Source organism: Schizosaccharomyces cryophilus, assembly GCF_000004155.1.
Source record: "Schizosaccharomyces cryophilus OY26 unplaced genomic scaffold supercont4.8, whole genome shotgun sequence".
Taxonomy (NCBI): Eukaryota; Fungi; Ascomycota; class Schizosaccharomycetes; order Schizosaccharomycetales; family Schizosaccharomycetaceae; genus Schizosaccharomyces; species Schizosaccharomyces cryophilus.
The window spans coordinates 167260-192932 of record NW_013185631.1 but is presented as its reverse complement, the minus strand read 5'-3'; the positions used below and the strand labels follow the sequence as shown (position 1 = coordinate 192932).

Genomic DNA, 25673 nt, shown 5'->3' with positions numbered 1-25673 from the left:
TATCAAACATCTTTGAAGTTGTAGTTTCGATGATTTCCGTTTTGAAACCTTTTGTGAACTTTCCCTTCCATTTTGTTAAAAGTTTTTCCTTTTTGTTTACAGTTTCTGCATTTGTTTACTGAATAGGATGGATCCCTTGTGTTACGGTTGCTATAACAACTCGGTATGTTCCAGGTAGGGTGGTCCCAATTTTTGTAACTTGCACTCAACCAAACACTATCAAAACAAACGGCGACGTTAAGCATTTAAGCAAGAAATATGAGTGGTAATGAAGTAGCAAGTACTGCTGCCAAGGAGCTTGAAGAGAAGCTCTCTTTGAAGGAAAACGAAGCTCGTGAAGAAGAAGAAGAAGACGGTGAAGAAGGTGAAGAGGGAGCCGGCAAAGGTGGAGAAGACAACGCCTCTAGTGCTGATAAGAAGAAAAAGAAAAAGAAGAAGTCTAAAAAGAAGAAAACTCCTCAAGAACAAACCGATCCCCCAAGAGTTGGCCTTTCGAAGATTTTCGTTAACAAGAAGTACCCTGTTGGAGAAGTTGTGGACTATGCAGAAGATAACCTTTGGCGTACTACCAACGAAGAGAAGCGTGCATTAGATCGTCAAGAACACAATCACTGGAATGATTTACGCCGTGCTGCTGAAACTCATCGTCAAGTCCGTCAACATGCACAATCGGCGATTCAACCAGGCATGTCTTTAACCCAAATTGCGAACTTAATTGAAGATGGCACTCGCTCTTTGGTTGAAGAAGACGGCTTAAACTCTGGTATCGGTTTCCCTACCGGTTTGAACTTGAACCATATTGCCGCTCATTTCACCCCTAATGCCGGTGACACTACAATCCTAAAGGATAAGGATGTTATGAAGGTTGACATTGGCGTTCATGTCAATGGGCACATCGTGGACTCTGCTTTCACTATGTCCTGGAATCCTGAATGTGATCCCCTTTTGGCTGCTGTTAAGGCTGCTACTAACACTGGTATCCGTGAAGCAGGTATTGATGCTCGTATGAGCGACATTGGTGAAGCTATTCAAGAAACCATGGAAAGTTATGAAGTTGAAATAAATGGCAAGACTTTACCAGTCAAGTCCATTCGAAATTTGTGCGGTCACGACATAAAACAATATAGTATCCACGGTTCGAAGACTGTTCCCATTGTTAAGGGCGCGGAAGATGTTAAAATGGAAGAAGGTGAAGTCTTCGCCATCGAAACTTTTGGCTCTACTGGTCGTGGTCTTGTTCACAGTGATTTGGAATGCTCTCATTATGCGAAGAGTGATGATGCTGGCCATATTCCTTTACGTCTTCCTCGTGCCAAAGCTTTGTTAAACACCATTAATCAAAACTTTGGCACTCTCCCTTTCTGCCGCAGATACTTGGACCGTTTGGGTGAGTCTAAGTACTTGATGGCATTGAACAATTTGGTTTCCGCTGGTGTTGTTCAAGATTATCCTCCCTTGCTTGATGTCAAGGGTAGTTATACTGCTCAATATGAGCACACCATCATCCTTCACCCTACCCAAAAAGAAGTTGTCTCTAGAGGTGATGACTATTAAAACGTTTCCCAACCTAATGCTTGCATCATAAGCGTTGTAATAATTAGAAAAAACTCCGTATTTACCATAATAATTCTCCTACCTTTACCTTAGCTGTTTAAATTTTGGTTAATGGTTTATAATATATTGTTTCTAACCGTATGCAGTGCCATGCAGGCTGAAAAGCACTAGAAGGCATTTTGAAGGTTTAGGAAGGAATGAAATCAGCGTTCCATCGAATGTATGATTTCACCTCTATCCTAAGACTTGCAACGTTCAGCTCACATGAAGTACCTTTGTTCAAAGATTCCATTCAACAGACTGACGTTGGCAATATTTGTACTGATGAGGATAGTAAGACATGAGTAATTGAATATGTACTCAGTTGTTTTCTCCGATTGCATTTGCATAATATGGTGTAGAGTAGAACAATGGAGATGTGTTCGCTCTTTTGCCTAGAGGATACAACTCTTTAAAGCATGCATCCTATACATATAGATATAATTTGTAGATAGAGAAATCTACCATGGGCTTGGTATTGTTGTTTTGCCAAGAGCTGAAGAATCCTTCCATTATTTCGGCAATTTGTTTTTATGGTTACTATGAAAGGTTCTACTCTACAAACATATTTCCATTCGTTCATTCAGGATTTCTGCTCATAAAACAATTATCCTGTTATTTCATATCTTCTTATAACATCTCATTGATTGGGATTCATCCTGAACAGAGCACTTGCTTACAGAATAATGGATTTTGAATTATATTAAGAAATGGGTCTCATTATACTTGATTTTCTCATGAAAGTCTCAGTACTTCGCCTTGGAGCTACAAAGATTGTCAGTATTTCAAACCTACATGTAGCAGGAGTAAATGAATCAACAAAAAAATAATTTGCAATGTATAAATTTCAAAATTTTTACTATTCTTTACCCACAATTCTGATTGAGTGAGATAAATTTGTTGTCACAAATAAATGCACCTAATCTTGGTTATATCTCTTAACCTGCGCACAACCACCATGTTAGCCAGAAGATTTGGCCGCACGGTAAGTATAGGAAATTCAATTCAAAATTTTATTTTTTAAAACATTACTGACAAATTATATAGGTCAACCGTTTTGTCCGATGGAAAACGACTTATGTGAATTCTCCCATAACATACAAGGCTTTGCATGCGAATGCACCTTTACCTCGATGCCGTATCATTGAGCCTCCTCGTGCTACGGTTCCTGAGGCCGTTTCTAATGTATGATGCTTGTAATTTTTGGGATTTGTGCCTTTTATTGGGAATTGATTCAATGGTGTATAGCCGGGTGTAAAATTTGCGTTATTGATGGATGGTCGATGGAAAGGATGTAGAGCAGTTTGGAGATGTCAAAGGCTGTTCTTGAGTCTTCTTGTTGGTTCGTTGAGTAGTTTTAAGTTGTTTTCCTATACGGCCAAAAACTAAAGACCAAAAGAAATTTCTCCTTCTATACCATTTCATTTAATGGCTCATTTCCCAATTCCTTGTCTCTTGATTTTTGCTTGCTAACAGCATCTCAGATTATTGTCTCCACCCCCTTCAATCGCATTCCCAAACCCCAGCGTCATGTCTTTAACTGCCTTGTACAAAATGAACCTGGTGTTCTTTCTCGTCTTTCTGGTATTTTGGCTGCCCGTGGCTTTAACATTGACTCCTTGGTCGTTTGTGCTACTGAAGTCGAAAATCTTTCCCGCATGACCATTGTAATTCGAGGGTAAGTTTCTTTCCTCTGTTGGTTGTTTCTCTGTTTTCCCTTAATTCTAACGTTCATGGCAGAAATGATGAAGTTGTTGAGCAAGCAAGACGCCAAATTGAAGATATTGTTTCGGTTTGGGCTGTTTTGGACTATACTGGTACTGATATTGTCGAGCGTGAATTACTTTTGGCCAAAGTATCCCTCTTGGGCCCCGACCACTTCCAACAGCACTTTGAAAGAGATGCTTCTCCTGTTGAAGAGGTTGAAAAGCCGACTTCCTCCGTTAGTGATACCATGAGTGCAACTGCTGCTTTGCAACTTAGAGCAAACCAGCTTTCTGCCATCAATCAAGTTACTCAGCTCTTCAACGGTCGTGTTTCAGACATCTCTACTGAAAGTCTTATAATTGAATTGACTGATGGCCCTGATCGTATTGATAACTTCTTGTCTTTACTTCGTCCTTTCGGTGTGTTGGAAGCCAGTCGTACAGGTACCACTGCCATGGCACGCTCTCCTCTTTCCAACGCCATACCAGAGAAAGTAGAAGAAGATAAGGTAAGTACCTTTTTAGTATGCAAATTTTTCCCTAACTAACTTTACATTAGGATAACGATGATGTTTTCGACTTGCCTCCAGGCTAAACAATGAATATGCTCTGCTAGGGGTAACCATTTCTCTTTTGCATTCTTATCCTTCTTTAATTCTTTTTGACTGTTCATATTATGAAGCAGATTAGTTTTGAATTTGTGTCCTATACTAATCTATGGTGGTGGTACATATATATTTTGGCTCACAAAATTTTACGACAATATCAAGTTTGTTTTGGAACCTGAAAATGTTTCCATATGAATAGGAAATAATTGTGATAAGCGGCTTAGAACTTGTATGTTTGTTATTTAATGAATCATAAAATGTAACTGATTATTTAAATATGAAAGCCAACCACTTAGAGGAAGGGGTCATGCGTTCATTAGTTGTCTTTATGCTATCTTGTCGTGATTGAATTATGCGTAGCTAAAGAGTTATATTAGAATTAAACTGTATGTTTGATAGCCTCCCTTCTGTAGATGGCGTTCAGTAAAGAGCTATAGCTCCAAGTTAGATCCAGGGCGCCCACTTGTTGGCCGTCAAAACGAGAGATTTGCTCAGACATGGAACCATTGGGATGTTGGAACTCTGCAGCGTCTTGTAAAAATTTATCGGCGTACTTTATCAAGTTTTTGCGAATGAGAGGCCAGTTGTAAGGATCACCGAATTCAGCAAAGTAAACAAAAAATTGTACGTTGTGGCTAGTGAGTTCTGGAAGCCCATATGAGTCGTAGTACTGAATAGCCTTATAGACTACTTCTGCTGCACTGTGAGTACAGAGAAACCAAGGATTGCCAATGGAGGAACTAACGCCGTCATATACATCCTCTAGGTAGCGGCCGATGAGCTGCTTGTGTCCTTGATTAATTGGATAAGCCTGTGTCATCGACTCTTGGAGCTTCCTCAACGTTGGGAGCGTATGTGTGTCGAACTCTTTAGAGTAAAGAGAAGCCAGCAAAACAGAGCAATCAAGTCCGGAACGGTTAGGAATATTTTTATACCCTCTGATGATTCCCTTTTCGTGGTCCCAAAACTCACCAAGCTTAAGATCGATAGGATGGATTGTTTCAGCATAAAGAGTGGATTGATCCCAAGCTCCAACACGTTTCGCAAAGGCTGCTCCCTCTTGCAAAGCTGTTTTTTGGACGGTCAATGTGAAATAGTGAACGTCTTTGATTTCTTCCCAAAGGTCAAAACCAGGTTGCGCCCAAATACCCACAGTATAATCCAAATCTGCCAAGAGTGCTTCAATATAAGGAACGACTTCATGTGCTTCAGTACCATGATCAAAGCGATAGTTTAGGTACCTTATAAAGGCCATAGCTCTCAAGGCAGGAGAGTCATTTTGAGGACGTCCCCAGTCTTCGTCGAAGCTTGAGCCATCGGTATGAAACTTGGGCTCTCCTAAACCTCCACTGTAAAAGTCACCGCTAGGGTTGTTGACCTTCTGTAATCGGACCATCTCATCCATGTACTTTACGATGATCGATTCAAGGCCATGGTCGCCCTCGAGGAAACGATCGATAACGGTCATCATGGTAAGAGCACTATCCCGAACCCATTGGAAATAATAGTTTGGAACGTTATTCGATGGAGAAGCAATAATACAACCAGCATTTACATTTTTAGCATATCTACCACTGTCTCCAACATTGTCAAGTAAATGACTCATCGCAATTCCTTTTTGGAGTTCAGCCCAATGATCCACATCCATGTTTTCAGTTCGTCTTTCAGCAATTGATATTCCGTGTAATGAAACAGAGCTAACGACAAAGGCGAGGAGCAAACGAATATGCATACTTCAGTTTCTTTTTTAGATATACGGATCGATAAACAATACAGAAGATGGTATAACTATGATACCTTTATAAATATATATACTTGTTAAAGGTATTTTCTGGACAGCTGTCTCTTATATGCATTTGGAATTGCCCATGTAAACAAATAACTTCAAAACAAACAGACACCGCATTGCCCTATGCAAACGCAGTATGAAAAACCCATTAAGATTAAAGATATGTAAACAAACCAAGTAAGTAAATAAATAAACTTTAGCTTAGCTCCCATTACTAAAGCCACAATTGAACTCTTGTCTCCAAAGACGATAGCGTAATAGACATTGTTTACAGCGTACTCGGTATAGGAAGGATTCTTGACATGTAGACACCGATGCTATTATGAAAAATAGTAAAAGGTGCTTCGTATGCTAACAGAACCCTGAGCACCTTCTTTCGAGGGGGGAGGTATATTGGCTAGACGAATTGAACTATTCTTGAAGCCAAATGGATAGTTTTCTTTTCTTTCCTCTATTCCTTTTATCCCAATCTTCCCTCCTCAACCCTTTTTACGCCTTTCTTTGGCCTATGTATAACCATCAATGTTTGGTTACATGTTCAAACAAATACAAAATTGAGAGTTTCAGGAAGTAAGCTTCCAATTTAAGTACAAGTAATACTAAATAGGGCTTCCAAAAGCAGTAGTGAAATTCTTTCAAATCGAATTTGAAAGCACTCAAAATCATTTGTTTACTTTCATTAGAGAAATCAAACTCGATAGCGTTTGTATATTTACTGTTTTCGCGTCAAACCAAATTACTTACATGCAAACAAATACTTTGCGCTGAGCTGTTTTTCTCCTTCGTCCTTTTCTTTGTTTACATTGTTCATGGGTTTACCGCAGCTTTAAGCCTTCCTAATCATATTTACTGTATTCCTTTGGGAATCGCTATTCCACCTATTGACTTCATATCCCGAAGGAATAGAACTTGCTACTAACTCATCAGTAGACTGCTAGTCCTGTGTGAATTACGGAAATGTCGAGCTTTCAGCTTCTTAGCGTCCTTCCAAAACCTTCTTATGACCATGTCTTTAATAGAGAACGCAATGGTAAATGACAAAGAAACTCCTTAGAGGAAAGAAAACTAACGTGTAATTTAATAGAATTTGTAACTACAACAGCCACGAACCAAGTAGAAGTATATAAACAACAAGGCAACGAATGGGTTCTCAACAAAACCTTCAGCGATCACGAGAAAATCGTCACATGCGTTGACTGGTCTCCTGTTACCAACCGAATCGTAACATGCTCTCAGGATCGCAATGCGTATGTGTATGAAAAGCAACGTGATGGAAGTTGGAAGCAAACTCTTGTCCTTCTTCGGTTAAACCGTGCCGCTACGTTTGTCCGCTGGTCTCCGAAGGGAGACAAGTTTGCCGTAGGAAGTGGTGCTCGGGTCATTTCAGTGTGCTATTTTGAAGAAGAAAACGACTGGTGGGTCAGTAAACATCTAAAGCGTCCCTTGAGAAGCACCATTCTGTCTTTGGATTGGCATCCCAACAACGTTTTGCTTGCTGCTGGCTGTGCCGATCGCAAGGTGTATGTGTTGTCAGCATACATTCGTGATGTTGATGAAAAGCCTGAAGCTACTGTCTGGGGATCCCGTCTTCCCTTCAATACCGTTTGTGCGGAGTATCCTTCTGGCGGTTGGATCCATTCAGTTCAATTCTCTCCTTCAGGAAATGCTTTGGCTTTTACAAGCCACGATTCTTCCCTTACTATCGCATATCCAAGCGCCCCTGAACAACCCCCTCGTGCTTTTGCTACTCTTAAATTACCTCAGCTGCCCTTTCATTCTCTTCTGTGGGTGAACGAAACCACCATCGTTGCTGCAGGCTATAACTATGCACCTCTTCTTTTCCAAGGAAACGAATCTGGTTGGTATTTTATTGGTGATTTAGATCCTGGTGCTTCAAAAACCACGGCTACTCAGACCGGAAAGGATGCCGTAAAAGATGAAGAGGAGTCTGGTCCCGTCTCCTTTTCTGCCTTGCGTTCTACTTTCCGAAATATGGATCTGAAGGGTTCGAGCCAATCTGTTTCTTCTTTACCTACTGTACACCAAAATATGATTGCTTCTCTTCGCTCCTACGCTGGTGCACCAGGAAACATGACTTCCTTCACCTCTAGCGGTACTGATGGTTGCATCGTTTTATGGAATCTTTAATTTGTCCAGTTATGACTTATGATCTTTTTGTCGGTTCTCTTTCTTTTTGCGGTATTGTATAAATATTCATGGCTTTATCAATATCTAAAGTTTATGTAAAGAACAATACTTTTATGAATAAAGCGCTTACTCTATCTATGTCACCGTGATCTCGCACATATACGCTTATATTTTCAAGCTAATTTGTTTGATTTAAGAATGCTTCAATTGATACTTTGGATCCATTATTTCTGAAAATTAAACTAAAAGTATGAAACAAATCATTAAACGTACGAAAGATATCCTATAAATAAATTAACCTATCAACAAAACCTTTTTGCATTTCAGGTTTGTCAATGAAACCCGTATTCATCTTTCCTTTTCCTGTAATTATTCCGATTTTATGCGCAGCTGTTACCGTTTGTCAAAAAACCGTTTTAAGGTGCCAATACTACCCACAGCAGTAATGATGTCCATTTCAGGAACTAATAGATTGACAAATCGGTCATTCGACCTTGAATTTCTTTGTTTAGATCTCAAACGAACGATTGAAAGAGCATCTAGTGAATTCATAACATCGCAAAATTCCGAGCTTGTCAACGGATGAATCAACTTGTCTCTTAGACAGAGAGAACTATATTTCTCATAGACATCAGTGATACTTAAAGACGACTTACTACACACGACCAGCGTGCATAAAATAGCCTTTTGCTGAAGACTTAGATCTTTTAAACGAGAGCTGGCAGACTGACTTAGGGCAGAAGTAGCACGAACTACATGAGCAATGGTGGCTTTCGGCAAGACATCTGTTGACATAAACACCTCTAATCCACGAGATTTTTGTTCGCGTTCCACTAATTCAATGGCATGTCTGCAAATATCCAACGCTTTTCGCAAGTCACCGCTTGAGGCTGCAACTTTTCGAGCGCAAAGTTCAATAGCAGATGGATGAATAAATGGAACTTCGTCGGAAACCTTGTCATGAAAAGAAGGTGAGCTATTTTCTTTTTCTTCCTCAAGTGTGTTCGAGTATGTATCTCCAGTTTTCTGTTGGACTAAGGCGCAACCCAACCTTGCCTTTATAATACTGGAAATCTCTTGAGCTGAATATGGAGTGAACGAAAGCAATGTTGGGATTATGTTTTTGGTTTGTAAACGAGGAAGGAACCGATCTGTCATATCTAGTGCATTCGCAATACCGACTAGGATGAGCCGGGACATGGGAAGAGAAGGCCATTCGAATAGCGTGTACAGAACCTGCTGTTCACGAGCAATAAGATGGTCCATTTCATCCAAAACGAGAATAATTGGAGGAGCAGAGGAAGGATGATCTTTGGTGAAGTACTCTTTTAATTGAGATTGATAAGTAGAATGGGAATCCTCTTCATCGAGAGTGCATTGTTTATCAAAAAGTTGATTGTAAACCCTTTCGAAAATCATCCTGGGTTCTGTGATGGTCATACAATTTACAGTGCACAGTCGAGCATTTTGAAACTTTTTTGTAATACCCTGCAACACTTCATTCACCAAAACAGTTTTACCAGTACCGGGCGCACCACTAATGTAAAGAGCAGCGCCCGATGGCTCATCCGTCAAATGTTGATTAAAAAACGATTCCAAAAACTGCATTTCCTTTTCACGACCTACAACACGGGCAGAACGATAGGATTTACGCAGACATGACTTTACTGGATTGTATGCTGAAGGAGTAGACGGTGTTGAGGGAGTGGGAGGAACTATTTGTCTATGAGGAGTAGCTTGCAAAAGACGACTAGTAAATGGGTTCGACTTATTCACACGATTCAAAGACCTAGGAGTCACGAGCTGAATTGTCTGTCTTGGGGTACGAGGTGTCCGAGGTGTCTTCGGTGTGGAAGGAAGTTCTAAGAAGTCTGGAGGTGTATTTTCCTTAGAGTCTGATACTTCTTCTTCTTCTTCACTCCTTTTGGTGTTTAGGTCGCATCTTACCTTTTTCGATGGTGTTAAACTTTCCAAGAACGGTAAATGGACTCTCTTTCTACGGGGTGTAGAGGGAACTTCTACAGCAAAGGAAGTATTATGAGTTTCATTTGTGCAATCATATAAAGCTTCCTTTGATTGAATTCGATTGCTTCGCCGACTAGGCGACAAACATCTTTCTGTGAGTTCATTAAAATTGGTTCCTGGATTCATGTCCTTGAATAATTCTCCAACAATCTTTAGGAATCCGTTAGAGACAATCTTTGTTTTCAAGAAGAGGTTTGTTTATCCTGAAGGACGTGTATTTTTAATATAAGAGAACACGACGCGTCGCGCTTTTTCATTTTTCATGGTTTCGTGTCGCGTGTCGCGTCGTTAATGTAATATGTGAGACGCGATGTGACGTGACGTGACGCGACGAGGGTAAGCGCGCGCCGAACTACTTTTCTATAGTTTGTTTACAGACAAACTAAAACTTACTAAAGCAATAAAACTAAAATAAACAATACAATCATTATAAAAAAGGTTTTAATTCGTATATTCTATAATGTCAGGTACTACTTGAACTGTATTTTTGAAACCGAAAACCCTCAAAAAAACTAAAGATATATCGCGTAGGAAAGGCTATCAAACCATAATTAGAAACAATTACGCTCGCATAAACATGGATCAATCATATCGACCTTACCTCAAGTTAAAATTCATATATCCATCTTGAAACAAGGGCATGAAACATCCTTTTCATATGTATGAAGCGCCGTCGTCCAGAACACTCGAAAGTATTTACATTCCCAAACCCTTTCTATTTCCCTTTTGATGAATTCCAGATATGTATTGCTGCTCCAACTGACGCTCACGCTCGTGTTCGAATTGACCCTTATTGTCCTTTGAAGAAGAGTCTTCTCCATCTCCGCGAATTCCAAGCATTTTTAAAAACTTGGACTTTCTCTGATTACCTCCAGATAACTTTGATGCAAGCCAATAGTCCTTGTTTCCATCATCGGACTTTTCCTTTGCAGCATTGGCTGCTGCTACCTTTTTGGGAGAACTTTCTTTCTCAGCAGCTTCTAAAAGTATATCAGCATAAGAACCAAGATGTTGAGCTTACGTGTTGAATTTTCCTTATTGTTCTTGCTATTGTTATCCTCCTGCTTCTTTTTCGCTCTATTTCTGTCAGCATTGTCGAACGTATAAAGCGAAAAGGTTTTCATACATGAGCTTTTTCACTTTATGTTTGAGCTTTTTATATTGCTTCAATTCATCTTTGCCTAACGATATCGATTAGTCAAAATTTCTTACAAAGTAGGAACGTACTCAAAGTCTTTTTTTCTTCAGACTTTAATTTCCGGAAATCAGAAACGCTGTTGCCCCAAATTGGAGCTTTCTTTTCCTTTTTGGAGACTTTTGAAGATCCCATGGTTAAGGAAGGTAATGGGTAGGTATCTGATATAGAAAAAAAAAATTCCTTAAGACAAGAAATGTGGAGCACGAATAGACGTAATTTGAAAGGAAATATACCAAAAAAGACACTTCGATCAGCCGTCGGCTTTTTTTGGCATGATTGAACTATGTGGGAATAGTGAAAACTCCTCCATATTTTCAACTAGCACCAGATCCCAAAGATATACTCATTTAAGACTCACCATTTTGTTTTTTATGGAAAGGATCCTTCACTGTCGAAACCTCAGACGGTAGTGTACCATCCACTGGTTGTTCTGTGGAATGACTCTCATTGCCGAATTCCTCTTTAGTTTTAGTATCCTCCTGTTCTTTAGATATTTCAGATTTTCCTTCTTCTTTGCCTTCTTTGTTTTTCTGTAATTCGGATCGCAATGCACTGATCATACTGTTTCGACTTTGCAATAACATGTCCAAAGTGCTCAACGATTTTGAATGATAATCAACTTCTTGTAAAGGAGGAAATCCAAGTGTCTTGCGCAAAAGATTAACAGTACGATCTTTAGCTATTACCTGACGAACCTTCTGATCCAAAGGATTGACAGATCGAGGCTGACGCTGTTGCTGCTGAATTATGGTGGCATGGACCCATGCCTCTTTCTTCTTATTTTCCTCTATATGTTTCTTATATTTTTGTATAGCACTTTTTGCTGTGTCCACTATGTGTTGGAATCGAATAGGTCCTAGTAGTTGACCGCCGTACCATCGAACACAGACTACGATCCCATAGACGGATTCTTTTACCAATGTATTTAAAAGTTTCTGCCCTGAATATTCTTCTCCGTCGTCGTTGTACGCTTCTACTTCACCTGGAAATCTCCAAGCCTGCATTTTATGATTACAGTGTTTCAACTCAGTGCATTCCTGAAACATAAACCGGTAGGAAGGGAGAAGTTTCGGGTCATCAGAAGGAATAAAATAACTCAAAAACGTAGAGTCTCTGTCTGTAATCAAATTCGACATGAATGAGCATTCTTGCAATGACTGATTGGGAACCGTTAAAGCCAGTCCTTGACCTCCAAATTTCAGCTGTGATTGACGTTGGGTCATTTCATTTCATCTAGAGCAAGAAAAAACAAATGCAAGGCAATTGAATGCCGATTCTGGTACTTCTCTTCACGATGGAGGAAAGCTAGGAACAATCTGCGATCAATTCCTTTTTCTGAAACTACCTGAACTCGTCCTCTCACAACTCCATTTCCTAAAACTTTGAGTTACTTGTTACTGAGAAAGAGCTATATTCAAAGGAAACCTTCGAATCCTCTCTAGATGTTGCCACGAATGATACCCCTTTCATGCTCTCTTGACATGGGAATTTCGAATGATTTTCTTTTAAAATAGTACCAAACATAGTCTTATGGAGAATTCTATTGTTTCTTCCTCTGCATCAAGCGCGTCAGAGTAAGAATCGGCGATTCATTTACCATAAGCCCCAAACCGTTGTATGAAACACTTTTATTTAATACGAAACTTTTTATACATATTTTTCTATTTACCTTAAAAACTTACATCTTTAACGATGCTCCTTTCCTCCTTTTGTTTCGTAGTCTATACCAACAAACCTGATCTCTACAGAAAACGACCAATTTGCGGAAATGGCTCTCAGAGCTCTAAAGAAACTGGCATACCCCATGCTCCCAGTGAAAGGAAATGTTTTAAATCCTCTTGGAAAATTTCAGCAGAATTTGTACGGTGGCTCGAAAGTTGAAGTTGGACATAACAAGATCCCAAAATTTGGACACAAGACGAAGCGAACATGGACGCCCAATGCTCATTATAAATGGCTTTACTCTGAAACTCTTCAAGAAAAATTCCATTTGCTAGTTACCTCTAAAGTATTGCGCACAATTGACAAAGAAGGAGGGCTCGACAAATACTTGATTAAGTCAACACCCGGAAGATTGAAGACACTAGGAATGCGAGGTACTGAATTGAGGGCTCTTGTAATTCATAAGTTAGGGGTTTCTAATCCCGTAATTGAACAGTTTCCTAAAAACATGGAAGCTCAGCAACGCTACTTGGGGAAAGTGCGCGACGTCGTTTTGAAATTGAACCGAAGCAAGAAGTTTTATCAGCAAATTAAGAGTTCTGTGGGTCAGGAAAAAGCCAAATCCGCTTTATAAGCTTGTGCTGACTGCTGATGGTTTCCCGGCTGTGTTTTAGTTTTTCCTTTAAAAAAACCTTTACGTTCTATTTCCTCAAAGACTAACTGCAACTTCCCAGATGTATCCATAAAATATCCCTGCAAACTAGGTTTTTGAGCCTCAACTTTCTTTTCATAATCTTTCGTCCCCTTTTTTAAAACGACAGCGATTTTCATAGGAATTCCTTTAAAACTATAACTTTCTCCTTTATTTCTCTTTTCTTTTTTTTTTTCTTTTTTTTTTGAAAAGCCTTCTCCTTGTCCTCGCTTTGTCAATATGCAGTATCGGCATTAAAAAAAAAAACTTCGCCAGCATGCTGAGGCCGTGGTACGGTTGCTCTTGCGTTTTAATTCAGCCAACGAATATTGAATTTTCTTACATGATAGTGATCGAGAATCCGCATTTCTGGTTAGGTATCGTCTTCTATTGCTCGAACTTCTTTATGTTTAAACTATGCTCCAACTACAAGCAACTGGACATACTTGGATAAATGCTGATCCAATGTAATCCTCTATAGCTGATACTTTTAAAACTGCAGGTTGCAATTCTTCACCCTTTCATTTTGTTTATTGCTTTTCAAGATACACCTATTTAGCGATATTTAGTGATATAGTCCGATATTGGACTAAAAGTATGGTAGAGTGCACTAAGTAAATTTGCGCACAAGTGATTCTATTCTTAAGAAATTATTTCTTATAGTGCTTTTAACAATCGTTATGATTGTATAAGAATGGTTAGCTACTTTTGATACTTATAATACCGTGTTTTACTGCAGCTCATAAATTGGCAAAACTGAAAGTTTCCTGGTTGGACCCTCTTTGAATTCTTTACCTGTCTTCACCAAGAGAAGCGTAGGTCATCACATTGGCGGTTTAGAGCCACTTTTCAAGCTTGATTTCCCTTTTACTTTGTTTTGCGGTAGCAAAATTACCTAGCTTTTTTTTTTCCGGCTAAAAACGACAACGGTCGCTTCCATATAGCAAAAATGTCAGAATCAATTCTTTTAGATGAGATTTTCACTGTAACTTCTGTTGACAAGCAAAAATATCAAAGAGGTAATTCTTAGCTTCGTGAAACGCGTTCTAATAGGCTTATAGTTTCTCGAATTACTGGCACGTCTGCGCAAAATGATATGGGCCTTACTCTTGATATCAACTCTCAGCTTTACCCATTGGAACAAGATGCTACATTTAGTTTGCAGTTAGCTAGTAATCTGAATAGTCAAGAGTTGAAAGACGCCGCTGACTATATCATGTACGGCAAGGTATACCGGGTTGAAGAAGCAAAGGACGATAAAATGTAAGTGAAGGTTTTGTCTATCTTTTAAATTGATATTAACAAATTAGCTCTGTATTTATCAGCTTTGGCGGCCTTCTCATGTCTATTGAAGGCTCTCATCGTAAACTGTATCGTTTATCTTTAGAGCATGTTTATTTACTTTTGAGAAGGTAGAATTGAGTGGGTTGTATAATCTTGTCAAAAATAAATAATTTTGGATGGTGTTAATTTATGCCTTAAACTTACGTACGAATTTGGATTTCTATGAATGTCTTTATGCTCAATAATTTATCAAACGTTTCCATAAAAAGGCTTCTATAAATATTTATAGGAAGCTAGGAATAATTGGCAGTGCTCTTTTTTTAGCAAACAGGTAGTAGGCAGGTGATACTGAAACAATTCGTGTGTGTTGTTCCTTCCCGTTAGCAGGATACTAACTCAGTTTAAAGTTGATACATCAATTACCTTCTACGATCAACATTTTACATCAATAGCAATTAAAAGCCATTCAATGAACTTCGTGTGCTGTTTCGATTCTTAGCGTTAACCTTCTGGCGAATATTGTTTTGTATGTGAAATCTCATAAATTTCATTAAATAATATCGTAAGAGTATCTATCATTAAGAAGGAATGACTTTTCCGCGTTTCAAAGCATCAAACGTCTCTTTAAATCCTTGGAAAGTATCATAGTATCCATGATAACCCAATTGACGAGCCTTGGTCATGGACGCAACCACATTGTAAGTTCTTCCTACCAAAAAGTCACAGAAAGCCCATGTGCCAGCATCCAAAAGATTAGGATCCAAGTTCTCGCGTTCGGCAATTTGTTTCCATGCCTTCTTTACTTTGTCTTGCTGTACCCATTTGGGAAGGGAAATATGGTTGATTAGCTCACTATTGGAGACGTTTGTTAGGCCCAATTCCTCTTGGTGTAGCTTGATAGGAGGAGGTGTAGGCAAAGTCATTTTGTTGCTCAAAGAAGACCAGTTATTAAATTGATTTTTAGGAACCTCTACACCAAAGTATTGAGCAATCTTTGGCCAAGTTCTTGACCAGCTATGGATGTCTCCGTTAACAATATTGAAACGTTCATTGCTGGCTTCGGGTTTCTGAGCAGCCCAAACTTGGAAATCAGCGATCAAACGAGAGTAGGAAATGTCATCAAAGCCTTTATAAAAAGTTTCGTTTCCAGGGAAATAGAATGGCTCTTTCAGTTCTTTGCAGATGAGTGCATACAGAGAAATCGTGAACGCATGGTTCATGTAGCTTCCTTGAGAAGCACCACAGATGTCATTAGGCATGGCAATTACATAGTCCCATGACTTTTTAGCACTTATTTCTCGAAGAATGTCTTCTTGGACGTAGTAAAAATTGGGAGCACCTGAAAAGCTTTCAGGCACACGGCCATCCGATTCTTCCATGGGAAGTCGTACAGCACCGAATTGAAGGCCATAATACTTCAGGCCAGTCGTTAAAACAATTCTCTTCAACGACTTACTGTTGCTCAGATCAAGACCAAGCACAAAGTTTTTCAGCATGGCTCCATTGGTCTTGCACATTTCACTTTCATCCGACTCCTCCTTATAGGCTGCATGGAAGGCATATGTAATATTTGTAACTCCCTCCTTCAGAAGGGTTTCCGCAACCTGTTCAGGAGTCGAATGAATTAAATCAATTGAATAGTGCTTAACTTTACTAGGGAATTGTTCTTTCAGCCTACGAGAGACGCAATGAATCTTTGTGCATTTGGGTTCTTCTAAGAGTCGATTAATGATGGCAACACCATTAATGCCAGTTGCTCCTGTGACAATTGCTTCAAATGTTCCTGTCATTTCTTGTCTTAGCTTGTTGAATATGAGTGGAACATTGGGATTTTTATAACTTTTCCAACTCCTCTGAGAGTAATGATATAACTATGTTTGTTGGTGTAAGAGAAAACTCGAACGACAACATTGCTCGTCTAGAACCTGATTTTTCAGTCATGGCAGTTCTATAGCCACTTACTCGACGTTCTACCGAAATTCAAATGACACAGGTGTTTACGCAACCTTTACATCAAAGGACGGTTTTACCCATAAAAAAAAATAGCTTAGTTGTGAAAAGTAATCGAAATTCCATAGAAAGTAACGAATAGATTAGTCTTTGACTTGGAAAGAAACATACTGACTTTCTCGATGAGTGAAAACCCTAGTGCGAATATGAATATGGCTATGATGGAGCCAGCTTTGTTAGAAGAATGAGAAAAAAAGGCGCAAAACACAAATAAAGTAATGAAAAAAAAACACTCGAGAGGAACCTTCATTTTGTCAATTGACGAAAGCCTTCTAATCGAACTCAGGTAACAGTAAACAAATCAAAGGAACATTCTGGTAACGATTAGGCAACAAATATCATTCCAAAAACATTTGGTGAAAATAGTAGAATAAACCAATAAAATGATACGGATTGATTCGTTTTTAAAGCCAGCAAGATTTGGGTATGCATTTTAAAATAGCCTCTCTAATAGCTTAAACAAGCTTGCTCAAAAAACCTGGATATTCCGCTAGAAACGGAGGTTGTACTAAGAATAGCAAGCTCGCTTGATAGGGCATTGATTCATTTTCAAAGAACAAAGGATTTCTTTGATTTTGGTCAACTCTTTTCCTTTTCTTGATCGTCCTATACACAAAGTTTAGTATTATTTACTGAATAAAAAATATTCACGTAATCATGAACGTAGAATGCACTAAGCTTTTTAGCGTGCACGCTTCATTATGAGAAACGTGTTAACAAAGCAGGCTTGGATGTCATTAAATAGTAAACACTGAAAAATTCATTTTTACCCCAAAACGTAAACAAACGCGAAACTTTGGTTTTTTAAGTTTGTTTCGTTTGTTTTGCGATTCCAAGCATCTTTTATCTATGAAAATACTTTAAAAGACGAAATTTAGAAAAGAAGAGCTACAAAATTAGGATCTGTCCGTTTCCCTATATAAGCTGTCAAAGAGTCGAGTTGTGTGTGTATACTAGCTTGTATGGATTTTGTTCTCGTTACAAATCCCCGTAGGAGGAAAAAAGGAACCGTTGGGAAGGGTAAAAATGTCTCAAAAAAGAATGCGGACATTGACAAAGAGTTATGGTCTCAGGAAGCTCTTGAAAAAAAATTGGCAAAAAACGAAGATCGATTTCACGTGGAAAGATATTTAAAAAAAATACGATCTTTACTTGAGCCACAAGCTCTCCAGTTTAACCATTGTCTGAGTCTTGGTTTAGGTCGACTTCATACGGTTACGGCTTCCTTGCAATTACAACTATTCTTTGAGCTTCAAAGTATTTTTAAAATTCCTTCCTCGAACTGTTCTTTTTATGATCCTGCTTTCTTAGAAGACGACATCCAGTTTCTACAAAACAAAGGCTTTACCATATTAAGAGATTCCCCAAAGCTAGAATGTCTCGAAAATACTCTGCTGTACATGCCTCATTGCCCTACTTCTTTATACGAACAATGGTTAGATGTTTACTCGAGGTCTGAAAAACAATTTTCCATGTGTGGTAATAATCTACAACTGTATGTGGACAATCTGCCATCTAAAGACATCAAATCAAAATACCCAAACATCTATAGAGTATGCCAGAAAAAACTATATACCCAAATTTTATTTCCTGAATTCTCCGAGGCATTCGCCTTTAATGATTTATCTTTCCATTTTCCTTACCCCCCTCAGTCGGATGAGCATCCAAAGAAGACTTTGCCTGAGAAGACACCGTCAACTGTTGCTGATGCTTCAAACGTTGCTGAGCACCCCAATTAACAAAATCATGAAAAATATTCGCACTGAAATGGCTCTTGCTTGGGTTTTGAATCCAGTTTGTAAAAGTTGACATGTATACGTTGAAAGCCTCGCTCAATTCAACTTTGTCAGCAAGTAATCGTAGGAATAGTTGAGATATACTGGATCCAGTCGCTCCTAAATTAGCTTTTTTACTACACAATTGGTGGACCTTTTTCAGTGCTTCAATCACATCCTTTGGCTCAGGGAGCTCTTTTGTCCAACGTAACTTGTTAAGGCGGTTACGAAAAACAGCAATTCCCTTTTCTTCCAACACTTTGTGTGTTGTCTTTGTAACCATTTCTAGCATAGGAAGAAGGAATTCGAATCCCAACCCACTGTGAGGTTGTGCTTTGTAATAGTTGTCAATCAAGTCAATCACCTTGACTTTGAACTGAACAATCTGCAATTTTGTTTCTTCCTCTCCCTTTTTCTTTTCCTTGTTAGATGCCTTCTTCTGTTCACGGAAAACTTCTGCTAGTTTGTCATCCAAAGCAAGCATTTGTTCATCGTTCATTAGTTCTTCTTCAGAACTTTCATCATCCTTAGCTTTAGCATCTGCATCTTCTAATACCTTATCCAATTTACGTTCAAGTTCTTCATCATCAGAACCTTGGTTAGAGACCATTTCCCAGTCGCTCCCCTCAGCTTCATCCGTTTCTATCTCTTGAAATCCATCCTCGTCCATATCCATTCCTTCACCTTCTTCTTCTTCTTCTTCTTCCTCTTCATCCTCGCCTTCCCCGGCGAACATTCCATCTTTTTCTTTTGCATTTTCTTTTGTAGTCAACACATCACAAATAAGACGTATGCTGCCACGGTTCATGTCCTGTGAGAATGAGGTAAAAAGCATATCCACAAGTCTCCGAAGTAGATGAGAAGGACGAGACAAAAGAGACAGCATGACTTCTGTTAAAATTTCCATAGAAGTAGGTTCCCCAGCAGACGTTTTCTGTTTAGACTTTTTACTGAAAACCCTGTAGTAGCAGTTGTCTAGATCCTCTAAAACCTCAATTGAGTCTGTGTCACCTGCGTAAACCTGTAGAAGTACTAATGAGTAAAGTAATTGAAAAGCCTGTAATTGTTGTAAGTGATCGCTCTGCTTGTTGAATTTTTTGGTAACTTTGTGGAGCACAGATAAAGACTTATCTAAAACTTCATTCACAGATTCATCCATTTGAACAATCAAAGCCATCTTTTTATCCTTAGCGTGGTCAAGCAAACTGTTCAATGCTGTAAACGGCCAGTTCTTTTTATTGAGATCACCGTCTTCCTGAGACACTTCGAAAGCACTATAGCTCAAGTAGCTTAATGCTGACATTAATCGCAAGCGAAACATGTTTTGAGTAGTTTCTGAGATTTTGGGACTAGCTTCATTTTCCGGAATTTCAAAATAACCATAAGTGATAAAAATATTGAGAAGCTCACTAACCCAACTGCTATGCTTTACAGATCGATTGCTGCGCAGAATATTCAGCATGGTATCAGTTACCCACTGACGTCTTCCTTCCACAGCCTTGGTATCAGATGCCATGTCTTTAGGACAACGCTTGATAAATCCCAAAAGCAAGTCGAATAGAGAAAGGATCCCTTTCTCTGTGGCAAGAGGAAGGATATGCTCTACCAGTTTAGTATTGGTAAGGCGATCAAAGGTTAGAGAGCCACGTTCTCCCAAAAGGTGAACAGCAATTGGGTATACTAGGTTAGCGTCATTTTTGCAAACCTTCTCAATTTTTGAAACAACGCGTCTTGCCGCCCGGTAAAGATAGCGCCCTTCATCACTTAAATGGTTGATGAAACAGTGCATAAAATTTCTAGAAAACAAAGTACCCACTGTAGAGCTACTAGCATAGTCTAAAGCTAATTCAATAATTTGAAGCCCCCAGAATTTGCGCTCCAATGAAGAAGTGGAAGCAAAGACGCCTTCATCTACCACAACGTTCCAAAAATTCTCAAATGGAGCAAGCTGTTCGTTCGAATTAGTTTTGTACTCGTTGAATAAGAAGCGCCAGACATATGGGAGCTTTTGTTTCCAAGCGCTATGTTGACCACCCATTTCCTGCACTTCCACTTGCCTTAAGACTTTCGAAAGAGTCACAAGATTGGATTTATGCAAGGGATAAACAGGGTCCCAGCCAGACATTGACGTAGGATGACTCTTGATGTCTTCCGGTATATGAGATAAGCAAAGGTATAAGCCCACACCTTCGGAAGATTTTGAGACGGCCGTTGTTTGTAAAAGCTTGTCAATAACGTCGTAAGCCTCAGAAGCATAGGGTAATGCTGGAATCTGCTTTACCAAGTCATATAAAACAAGGAAGCAAGTGTCCCGAAGCCAGCTTTTCTTCTCAGACAACTGTAAAAGTAAATCCACCATTCTCTGAAAGTCATCCTTGGAAGAGGACTGACGTTGGAGAACGCAGGAAAACGAGATAGTTTGCAAACCAAACAGCAAGCCAAAATAATAATCGCGTTCTTCTTGTCCCTTCAAATTTCCAGTGACAGTATTGTGCTTTACAAGCAGCTCTAACACTTGTTGAGCAGTAATTTCTTCTTTGCGTGTAATGATCTAAATATGATTAGTGCTTATTTTTTTTTACAAAAATTGAATTCATTTACCTCAGTAAGAGCAACCGAAAACCCTAAACGAGCGCTTTCGCGACCACTAGAAACACCTTTGGTCAATCGATTCAATGCATATTTTAATTCCTCCTCGCTAGCTATAGAATCGATCAATTCCTTTGCAGCTTTTAGTCTAGTATTTTTTTCATTTGAAACTAATGTTGTAAATAACTCTAATTGTGTTTTTGTCGCCATTTTTGACGATTTTACTCACAATAGAGGTAGTGGTAAAAAAGTGCTAGTCGAAAGTTTCTCCAAAAAAGGGTTCATGCGACATCGCAAATTTTTTCTCTAACCGATTTTATAAGACTCTTTACGTTTCGTTTCTTTTATTCTCTGCTTTCTCGGCTGAAGAGTGTTTTCCTTGCTTGTTTTTTTTTTTTTTTTGAAAACCATTCTAAAGCATAGCAGTCGTCGAAAAGGTAAACTTGGTAGCAGCTTTTTTATTTTACTTTTACCTATCTATCCTATACGAGAAAATGAAATATAAGGCTCAGAATAGGATTCGATTCTTCATTCACAATGCAATCCTGCGTATGTTTACTTATTGACTGAACTACTGTATTCATATTGTTCATACTTTCAAGAGATGGATTCCTTTCTTTTTTATTTTCATATACATGCATCTATGATAACCTTCTGTTTGCCGTTACGAATCATCCAATATGAGAATCAAGTCTTCATAGTTCGTTAGTGGCCTCTTCGGCTTTTAAGAGGAAGCGATAACGAATTCTTTTTACGGAAACGTGTACAGTGAATATATAGCCGAGTGTACAAGATTGAGCACTGCCAAGAGTCTGCATCAAAACATTGATTTCTATAAGGCCTTTTCATCTCATATCAAACGAAAACGACGGCTGTTTACCAAAATGTCAATCCTCGAAAAGAAATTAATTTGGAAACTATGAAGCTTTTATGTTCGTAACACCGACGAATGTAGCAAGTCCCCAAAGTTACTTTGATCCCTCTTCCTTATGTTTGCTAGACAAGAAGGATTCTCATTGTTTTTCAAAACAATTTACTTCATATTATAAATTAAAAGAAAAGAGTTACCCTTAACTCGCCTTCATGCCTTGCAATTGTTTAATTACTTTCTAACGATATCTGTATAGCGATATCATCTTAAACTTGTGATAAAACCAAAAAATGAAAGGATCCGCTGACAAGAGTAAGCCTTGAGAAATTCGCAGTTATCTTATTCTTAATATATTGTTTTAAAAAATGAATGAACTGTAAATACCAGTTGCCAAATTTCCGTCTTTCCTTGTCAACTATAGGACGAAAGCAAAGGAATACCCAACTTACAACTGACAAACCTTCAAGTAGAGATAATAGCATTGAAATAGACTTCACAAGGAAGCCTTTGACTATTCCAATTGCATACTCTTTGCCTCATTTGAGTCTCTAGTTTTTCCCTATTCATTCCCAAACAAACGCAGAATATTATATAGAAAGAAAATACGCAGAAAAAACGTTTCTAGAAAAGTTTACTATTATTTTTTTATCTGATTTACTTATTCGCATAAACTTTGTGGTCAGAAACATAAAAACCCACCTTTAGACAGAGAAGCAAAAGCACCATTGTTCATGAAATATGAAGATTCAAGATCTGAAATTTCTTATTCAAACTCTTATTTAAAAATCACTCTTTAAGCAACATTTGAGAATTTAAATGACCGCCTTTACCTAACTTTACTGCACGTAACGTACGGTCCTCTTGCCTTTAACACCAAGATCCATTGAAAAACTCATATTGGTATTCTGTACCGCTTTTAGGAGAGTATGGGAAATTGTGATGAACAAAAAAAGCAAAGATGGTATTACTTCAACAAGTTAGCGTCAATGAATGGGATTGCTAATTGTATGTATAGGGGAGGTCAGATCCTATTTAGTTTCCTGCTAATTGCACTGGAAAGTTTAATTCGTATTTGCACATTAATTCTGCCTTCTCCCTTACGAATTTGGTTCTATGAACAATCCAGAAAGTATACAATTGAATCACTTTTCTATGACAAGGAGATTTAACTGACTTTTGCTTAGAATTTACCTGCGGTTCCTTCCCGAGTTTATGGAAAACAATGAAGTGAGTCAAATGACTACAGCAAGAGATACCGTCGATTTATGCCAACTCCATGGATATGATTTGGAAGAACATTTTGTGCGAACCCCAGATGGCTACCTGCTTTGCGCACAGCGTATCTACAAGGTCCAAGATCAGGAAAGTATATCAAAGTTAGCGTATAAGCCACCTGTACTTTTTATCCATGGGCTGCTTATGAATTCCGAGATTTGGGTTTGCAACATCAAGAAAGAGGACTCTATTCCCTTCGCGCTCGTTGAGCAAGGCTACGACGTATGGCTAGGAAACCTCCGAGGGAACAAATATAGCAAGAAAAATGTCAAATATGGTTCTGAAAACCGGGAGTTTTGGGATTTCACTCTGGACAGCATAGCGATCTTCGATATACCTGCAACTGTCAGGTATATACTTTCTGTGAACAAATCCGATTCAGTCGGGATTGTTGGGTTTTCTCAGGGTGCTATCATGGCGTTTGCTGCATTGTCCATCGACACAGAACTTCGTAAATCTGTCCGGACTTTCATCGCACTTTCGCCTGCTATTTTTCCAAAGAAATACAGCAGTAAAACGGTTAATTCAATTATTCACTCTAATAGCCAGCTATTATATTTGATGTTTGGTACAAACTCGATGCTTGCATCTACTATTTTCTGGCAGGCAGTCCTGTATCCTCCGGTGTTTTCTAAAATTGTGGATACCTTTTTACGTTATTTTATGAATTGGAGTGGGAAAAATATCTCTGAAGAACAAAAAATCGTAGGCTATTCACATTTATATTCTTATACTTCAGTCAAATGCTTTGTACATTGGGCCCAAATTATGAAAAATAAAGTGCTACAAATGTATGATGACAGTCCTGGTATTAAACCAAGCTATTATACAAATTTGAATCGGATTGCTCGGTATCCTATTGAAAACATCCGGCTTCCCATTATCTTGATTTATGGTAGCGATGATAATTTGGTGAATATTGATGCTTTAAAAACTAGTCTTCCTCCATTGTCTCAGTGCGTTCAGGTAAGTTTCATGTTCTGGTGCGTTTTTTTTAACCCAATTCTTAGATCCCTCACTATGAACACTTGGATATGCTAATCGGCGATAAAAGAAAGGACATAGTCATCAATCAGGTAGCTGAGCAATTAAATCATATAGCAGCAGGGAATTATTTTGAGACTATTAAAGAGGAATTTGGGCTCGCATCTGATATAATTGACGGTTTGATGACTTCTTCATGAGCAAGGAGTTTTGAACTTATTGATGTGATGTATTCATTATTTATGTTTATTGCTCGCTGTGATACTTGTTTTCTCACGCTAATGTCTTTTATTATTTTGATCATTGTATTTATTTAAAAGTAATACACTTGTTTTTCTCGTATATTTTACTCGTTACGAAATTACTGAGCTATATCGGGGTAAATTAGAGTTCGAATTGTAAATCATAACAAAAAAGATATGCTAAATTAAGAGAGGAGGTTTTTAAGGCAAGGCATATTCAATTTGATGTAGCTGCCCGTTGTGTAACGTAGATGTTGCCAGCCGTATCACGCTTCCAAAGATCACCGTTAGAAAGATCTACTAATCTAAAAATGCGCTTCCCTGTTTGAGTCTCATCCACCGCAACCAAGCGGTCATTTTGTAAAGAGCCGTCGCCAGCTCCCTTGATTTTATTGTGACCCGAAGAATTGTTCTTGGCAGCAATTTCCTCCAAAGAGGGCCAACGAAGTGTCTTTGCAGCTTCTTCAGCAGTAAAAATATGATCCTCAGGTATACTTTTCCATAAAGGAGTTGCCCTCGATTGGATTGGAAGATCTTCATGGTCATTGAATTGGAGTCGGCTTGGTTCATTGCAAGCATTCACCATTCTTTCCATTACATTGGCGTAACTGGATAGCACAGGAGCGTTTTGACTTTGACGCTCCTCAAACAGATTTCTTAACTTTAAGATAGCCTCAACTCTTTGGGGACACGTTTTGTATTTTCGAGCAAGCACATCAATACTGACACCTTTGAGATACTCATCACTAATTTGCATTCGTGCGGAATGAGAAGTAGGACGCGCAGGTCGAAAAGTTGGATTTAATGGGAAGGGTTGATCCCGTCTTGGTCCCAATCCAAACCCAGATCCGTTAAAAGACTTTGCTTTCCTTACCTCAGGAGATTGAAGCCATTGCTGAAACGTGACCCTTTCTTTATCATCTCCGAGGTTTTTTGGTAATGAATTCAGGTTTGCTTTTGTTACATCACGCATTTGACAGGAAATATACTTATCAGTTTGTCTTTCTGAGTTTTCGGGATTCCGTCTTTCAGGAGATGCCTTAAACAAGCTACTTTTTGTGCTAAAAAACAAAATATTAGCTTTCAAATGAGTTCCTTTATAGTTTCGAATCTTTAAGAGCATTTTTACTGACTTGCTGAACACCCATCCAAAAGAAGTTGTGCACAAGCGAAACTAAGGTTGGTGGAAGGTTGGACATCCAAAATGACTGATGAAGACAATA

The 25673-nt window shown here is 38.7% G+C and overlaps 14 protein-coding genes across 14 annotated transcripts; 7 read left to right on the top strand and 7 right to left on the bottom strand.

Moving 5' to 3' along the window:
* The first annotated feature begins 139 nt into the window (after nt 1-139).
* Nucleotides 140-2202, top strand: SPOG_01406 (methionine aminopeptidase Fma2). The gene has a single exon (XM_013170094.1). It carries the CDS (start codon nt 259-261, stop codon nt 1552-1554), a length of 1296 nt encoding a protein of 431 aa, XP_013025548.1. The 5' UTR covers nt 140-258; the 3' UTR covers nt 1555-2202.
* A 255-nt stretch (nt 2203-2457) lies between these two features.
* Nucleotides 2458-4212, top strand: SPOG_01405 (acetolactate synthase regulatory unit). Its single transcript, XM_013170093.1, has 5 exons — nt 2458-2578; nt 2641-2778; nt 3078-3271; nt 3334-3808; nt 3859-4212. Exons 1-5 carry the CDS (start codon nt 2507-2509, stop codon nt 3892-3894), a joined length of 915 nt encoding a protein of 304 aa, XP_013025547.1. The 5' UTR covers nt 2458-2506; the 3' UTR covers nt 3895-4212.
* On the bottom strand, nt 4117-6452 carry SPOG_01404 (glucan-alpha-1,4-glucosidase). The gene has a single exon (XM_013170092.1). It carries the CDS (start codon nt 5637-5639, stop codon nt 4287-4289), a length of 1353 nt encoding a protein of 450 aa, XP_013025546.1. The 5' UTR covers nt 5640-6452; the 3' UTR covers nt 4117-4286.
* Nucleotides 6453-6613: 161 nt separating this feature from the next.
* On the top strand, nt 6614-8149 carry SPOG_01403 (ARP2/3 actin-organizing complex subunit Sop2). Its single transcript, XM_013170091.1, has 2 exons — nt 6614-6726; nt 6781-8149. The coding sequence occupies exons 1-2, from the start codon at nt 6654-6656 to the stop codon at nt 7842-7844; spliced, it is 1137 nt and encodes a 378-aa protein (XP_013025545.1). The 5' UTR covers nt 6614-6653; the 3' UTR covers nt 7845-8149.
* Nucleotides 8150-8237: 88 nt separating this feature from the next.
* SPOG_01402 (uncharacterized protein) lies at nt 8238-9995 on the bottom strand (the record flags this gene model as incomplete). The annotated part of the gene is made up of 2 exons (XM_013170090.1): nt 8238-9791; nt 9834-9995. 2 exons carry the CDS (start codon nt 9993-9995, stop codon nt 8238-8240), a joined length of 1716 nt encoding a protein of 571 aa, XP_013025544.1.
* Nucleotides 9996-10307: 312 nt separating this feature from the next.
* Nucleotides 10308-11239, bottom strand: SPOG_01401 (uncharacterized protein). Its single transcript, XM_013170089.1, has 5 exons — nt 11097-11239; nt 10996-11050; nt 10891-10946; nt 10471-10849; nt 10308-10406 (listed from the first exon to the last, which is right to left on the bottom strand). The coding sequence occupies exons 1-4, from the start codon at nt 11197-11199 to the stop codon at nt 10566-10568; spliced, it is 498 nt and encodes a 165-aa protein (XP_013025543.1). The 5' UTR covers nt 11200-11239; the 3' UTR covers nt 10308-10406; nt 10471-10565.
* Nucleotides 11240-11414: 175 nt separating this feature from the next.
* SPOG_01400 (uncharacterized protein) lies at nt 11415-12203 on the bottom strand (the record flags this gene model as incomplete). The annotated part of the gene is made up of 1 exon (XM_013170088.1): nt 11415-12203. One exon carries the CDS (start codon nt 12201-12203, stop codon nt 11415-11417), a length of 789 nt encoding a protein of 262 aa, XP_013025542.1.
* A 557-nt stretch (nt 12204-12760) lies between these two features.
* On the top strand, nt 12761-14219 carry SPOG_01399 (ribosomal protein subunit L28). Its single transcript, XM_013170087.1, has one exon. It carries the CDS (start codon nt 12836-12838, stop codon nt 13361-13363), a length of 528 nt encoding a protein of 175 aa, XP_013025541.1. The 5' UTR covers nt 12761-12835; the 3' UTR covers nt 13364-14219.
* On the top strand, nt 14151-14881 carry SPOG_01398 (DNA-directed RNA polymerase I). Its single transcript, XM_013170086.1, has 3 exons — nt 14151-14439; nt 14482-14683; nt 14731-14881. Exons 1-3 carry the CDS (start codon nt 14370-14372, stop codon nt 14834-14836), a joined length of 378 nt encoding a protein of 125 aa, XP_013025540.1. The 5' UTR covers nt 14151-14369; the 3' UTR covers nt 14837-14881.
* A 315-nt stretch (nt 14882-15196) lies between these two features.
* On the bottom strand, nt 15197-17114 carry SPOG_01397 (epimarase). Its single transcript, XM_013170085.1, has one exon. It carries the CDS (start codon nt 16492-16494, stop codon nt 15283-15285), a length of 1212 nt encoding a protein of 403 aa, XP_013025539.1. The 5' UTR covers nt 16495-17114; the 3' UTR covers nt 15197-15282.
* A 562-nt stretch (nt 17115-17676) lies between these two features.
* Nucleotides 17677-18453, top strand: SPOG_01396 (SRR1 family protein; the record flags this gene model as incomplete). Its single annotated transcript, XM_013170084.1, has 1 exon — nt 17677-18453. One exon carries the CDS (start codon nt 17677-17679, stop codon nt 18451-18453), a length of 777 nt encoding a protein of 258 aa, XP_013025538.1.
* Nucleotides 18157-21328, bottom strand: SPOG_01395 (DNA polymerase phi). Its single transcript, XM_013170083.1, has 2 exons — nt 21091-21328; nt 18157-21040 (listed from the first exon to the last, which is right to left on the bottom strand). Exons 1-2 carry the CDS (start codon nt 21286-21288, stop codon nt 18329-18331), a joined length of 2910 nt encoding a protein of 969 aa, XP_013025537.1. The 5' UTR covers nt 21289-21328; the 3' UTR covers nt 18157-18328.
* Nucleotides 21329-22736: 1408 nt separating this feature from the next.
* On the top strand, nt 22737-24647 carry SPOG_01394 (triglyceride lipase-cholesterol esterase). Its single transcript, XM_013170082.1, has 4 exons — nt 22737-22910; nt 22965-23078; nt 23134-24190; nt 24235-24647. Exons 1-4 carry the CDS (start codon nt 22876-22878, stop codon nt 24406-24408), a joined length of 1380 nt encoding a protein of 459 aa, XP_013025536.1. The 5' UTR covers nt 22737-22875; the 3' UTR covers nt 24409-24647.
* SPOG_01393 (ribosomal protein subunit S35) lies at nt 24581-25659 on the bottom strand. Its single transcript, XM_013170081.1, has one exon. The coding sequence runs from the start codon at nt 25571-25573 to the stop codon at nt 24668-24670; it is 906 nt and encodes a 301-aa protein (XP_013025535.1). The 5' UTR covers nt 25574-25659; the 3' UTR covers nt 24581-24667.
* Between the last annotated feature and the right edge of the window lie 14 nt (nt 25660-25673).

Coding starts and splice junctions, on each gene's coding strand:
- SPOG_01395 (XM_013170083.1), bottom strand. CDS start 21,288: ATGGCGACAAAAACACAATTAGAGTTATTTACAACATTAGTTTCAAAT. Junction 21,041..21,090: donor TTTCGGTTGCTCTTACTGAG/GTAAATGAATTC, acceptor AATCATATTTAG/ATCATTACACGCAAAGAAGA.
- SPOG_01397 (XM_013170085.1), bottom strand. CDS start 16,494: ATGACAGGAACATTTGAAGCAATTGTCACAGGAGCAACTGGCATTAAT.
- SPOG_01393 (XM_013170081.1), bottom strand. CDS start 25,573: ATGCTCTTAAAGATTCGAAACTATAAAGGAACTCATTTGAAAGCTAAT.
- SPOG_01399 (XM_013170087.1), top strand. CDS start 12,836: ATGGCTCTCAGAGCTCTAAAGAAACTGGCATACCCCATGCTCCCAGTG.
- SPOG_01406 (XM_013170094.1), top strand. CDS start 259: ATGAGTGGTAATGAAGTAGCAAGTACTGCTGCCAAGGAGCTTGAAGAG.
- SPOG_01404 (XM_013170092.1), bottom strand. CDS start 5,639: ATGCATATTCGTTTGCTCCTCGCCTTTGTCGTTAGCTCTGTTTCATTA.
- SPOG_01398 (XM_013170086.1), top strand. CDS start 14,370: ATGTCAGAATCAATTCTTTTAGATGAGATTTTCACTGTAACTTCTGTT. Junction 14,440..14,481: donor CAAGCAAAAATATCAAAGAG/GTAATTCTTAGC, acceptor ATAGGCTTATAG/TTTCTCGAATTACTGGCACG. Junction 14,684..14,730: donor GAAGCAAAGGACGATAAAAT/GTAAGTGAAGGT, acceptor TTAACAAATTAG/CTCTGTATTTATCAGCTTTG.
- SPOG_01405 (XM_013170093.1), top strand. CDS start 2,507: ATGCACCTAATCTTGGTTATATCTCTTAACCTGCGCACAACCACCATG. Junction 3,272..3,333: donor ATGACCATTGTAATTCGAGG/GTAAGTTTCTTT, acceptor CGTTCATGGCAG/AAATGATGAAGTTGTTGAGC. Junction 3,809..3,858: donor AGAAAGTAGAAGAAGATAAG/GTAAGTACCTTT, acceptor ACTTTACATTAG/GATAACGATGATGTTTTCGA.
- SPOG_01403 (XM_013170091.1), top strand. CDS start 6,654: ATGTCGAGCTTTCAGCTTCTTAGCGTCCTTCCAAAACCTTCTTATGAC. Junction 6,727..6,780: donor CTTTAATAGAGAACGCAATG/GTAAATGACAAA, acceptor GTAATTTAATAG/AATTTGTAACTACAACAGCC.
- SPOG_01401 (XM_013170089.1), bottom strand. CDS start 11,199: ATGGGATCTTCAAAAGTCTCCAAAAAGGAAAAGAAAGCTCCAATTTGG. Junction 11,051..11,096: donor TGAAGAAAAAAAGACTTTGA/GTACGTTCCTAC, acceptor CGATATCGTTAG/GCAAAGATGAATTGAAGCAA. Junction 10,947..10,995: donor CATAAAGTGAAAAAGCTCAT/GTATGAAAACCT, acceptor TGACAGAAATAG/AGCGAAAAAGAAGCAGGAGG.
- SPOG_01394 (XM_013170082.1), top strand. CDS start 22,876: ATGGGAAATTGTGATGAACAAAAAAAGCAAAGATG. Junction 22,911..22,964: donor GAACAAAAAAAGCAAAGATG/GTATTACTTCAA, acceptor TTGTATGTATAG/GGGAGGTCAGATCCTATTTA. Junction 23,079..23,133: donor TTCTATGAACAATCCAGAAA/GTATACAATTGA, acceptor ACTTTTGCTTAG/AATTTACCTGCGGTTCCTTC.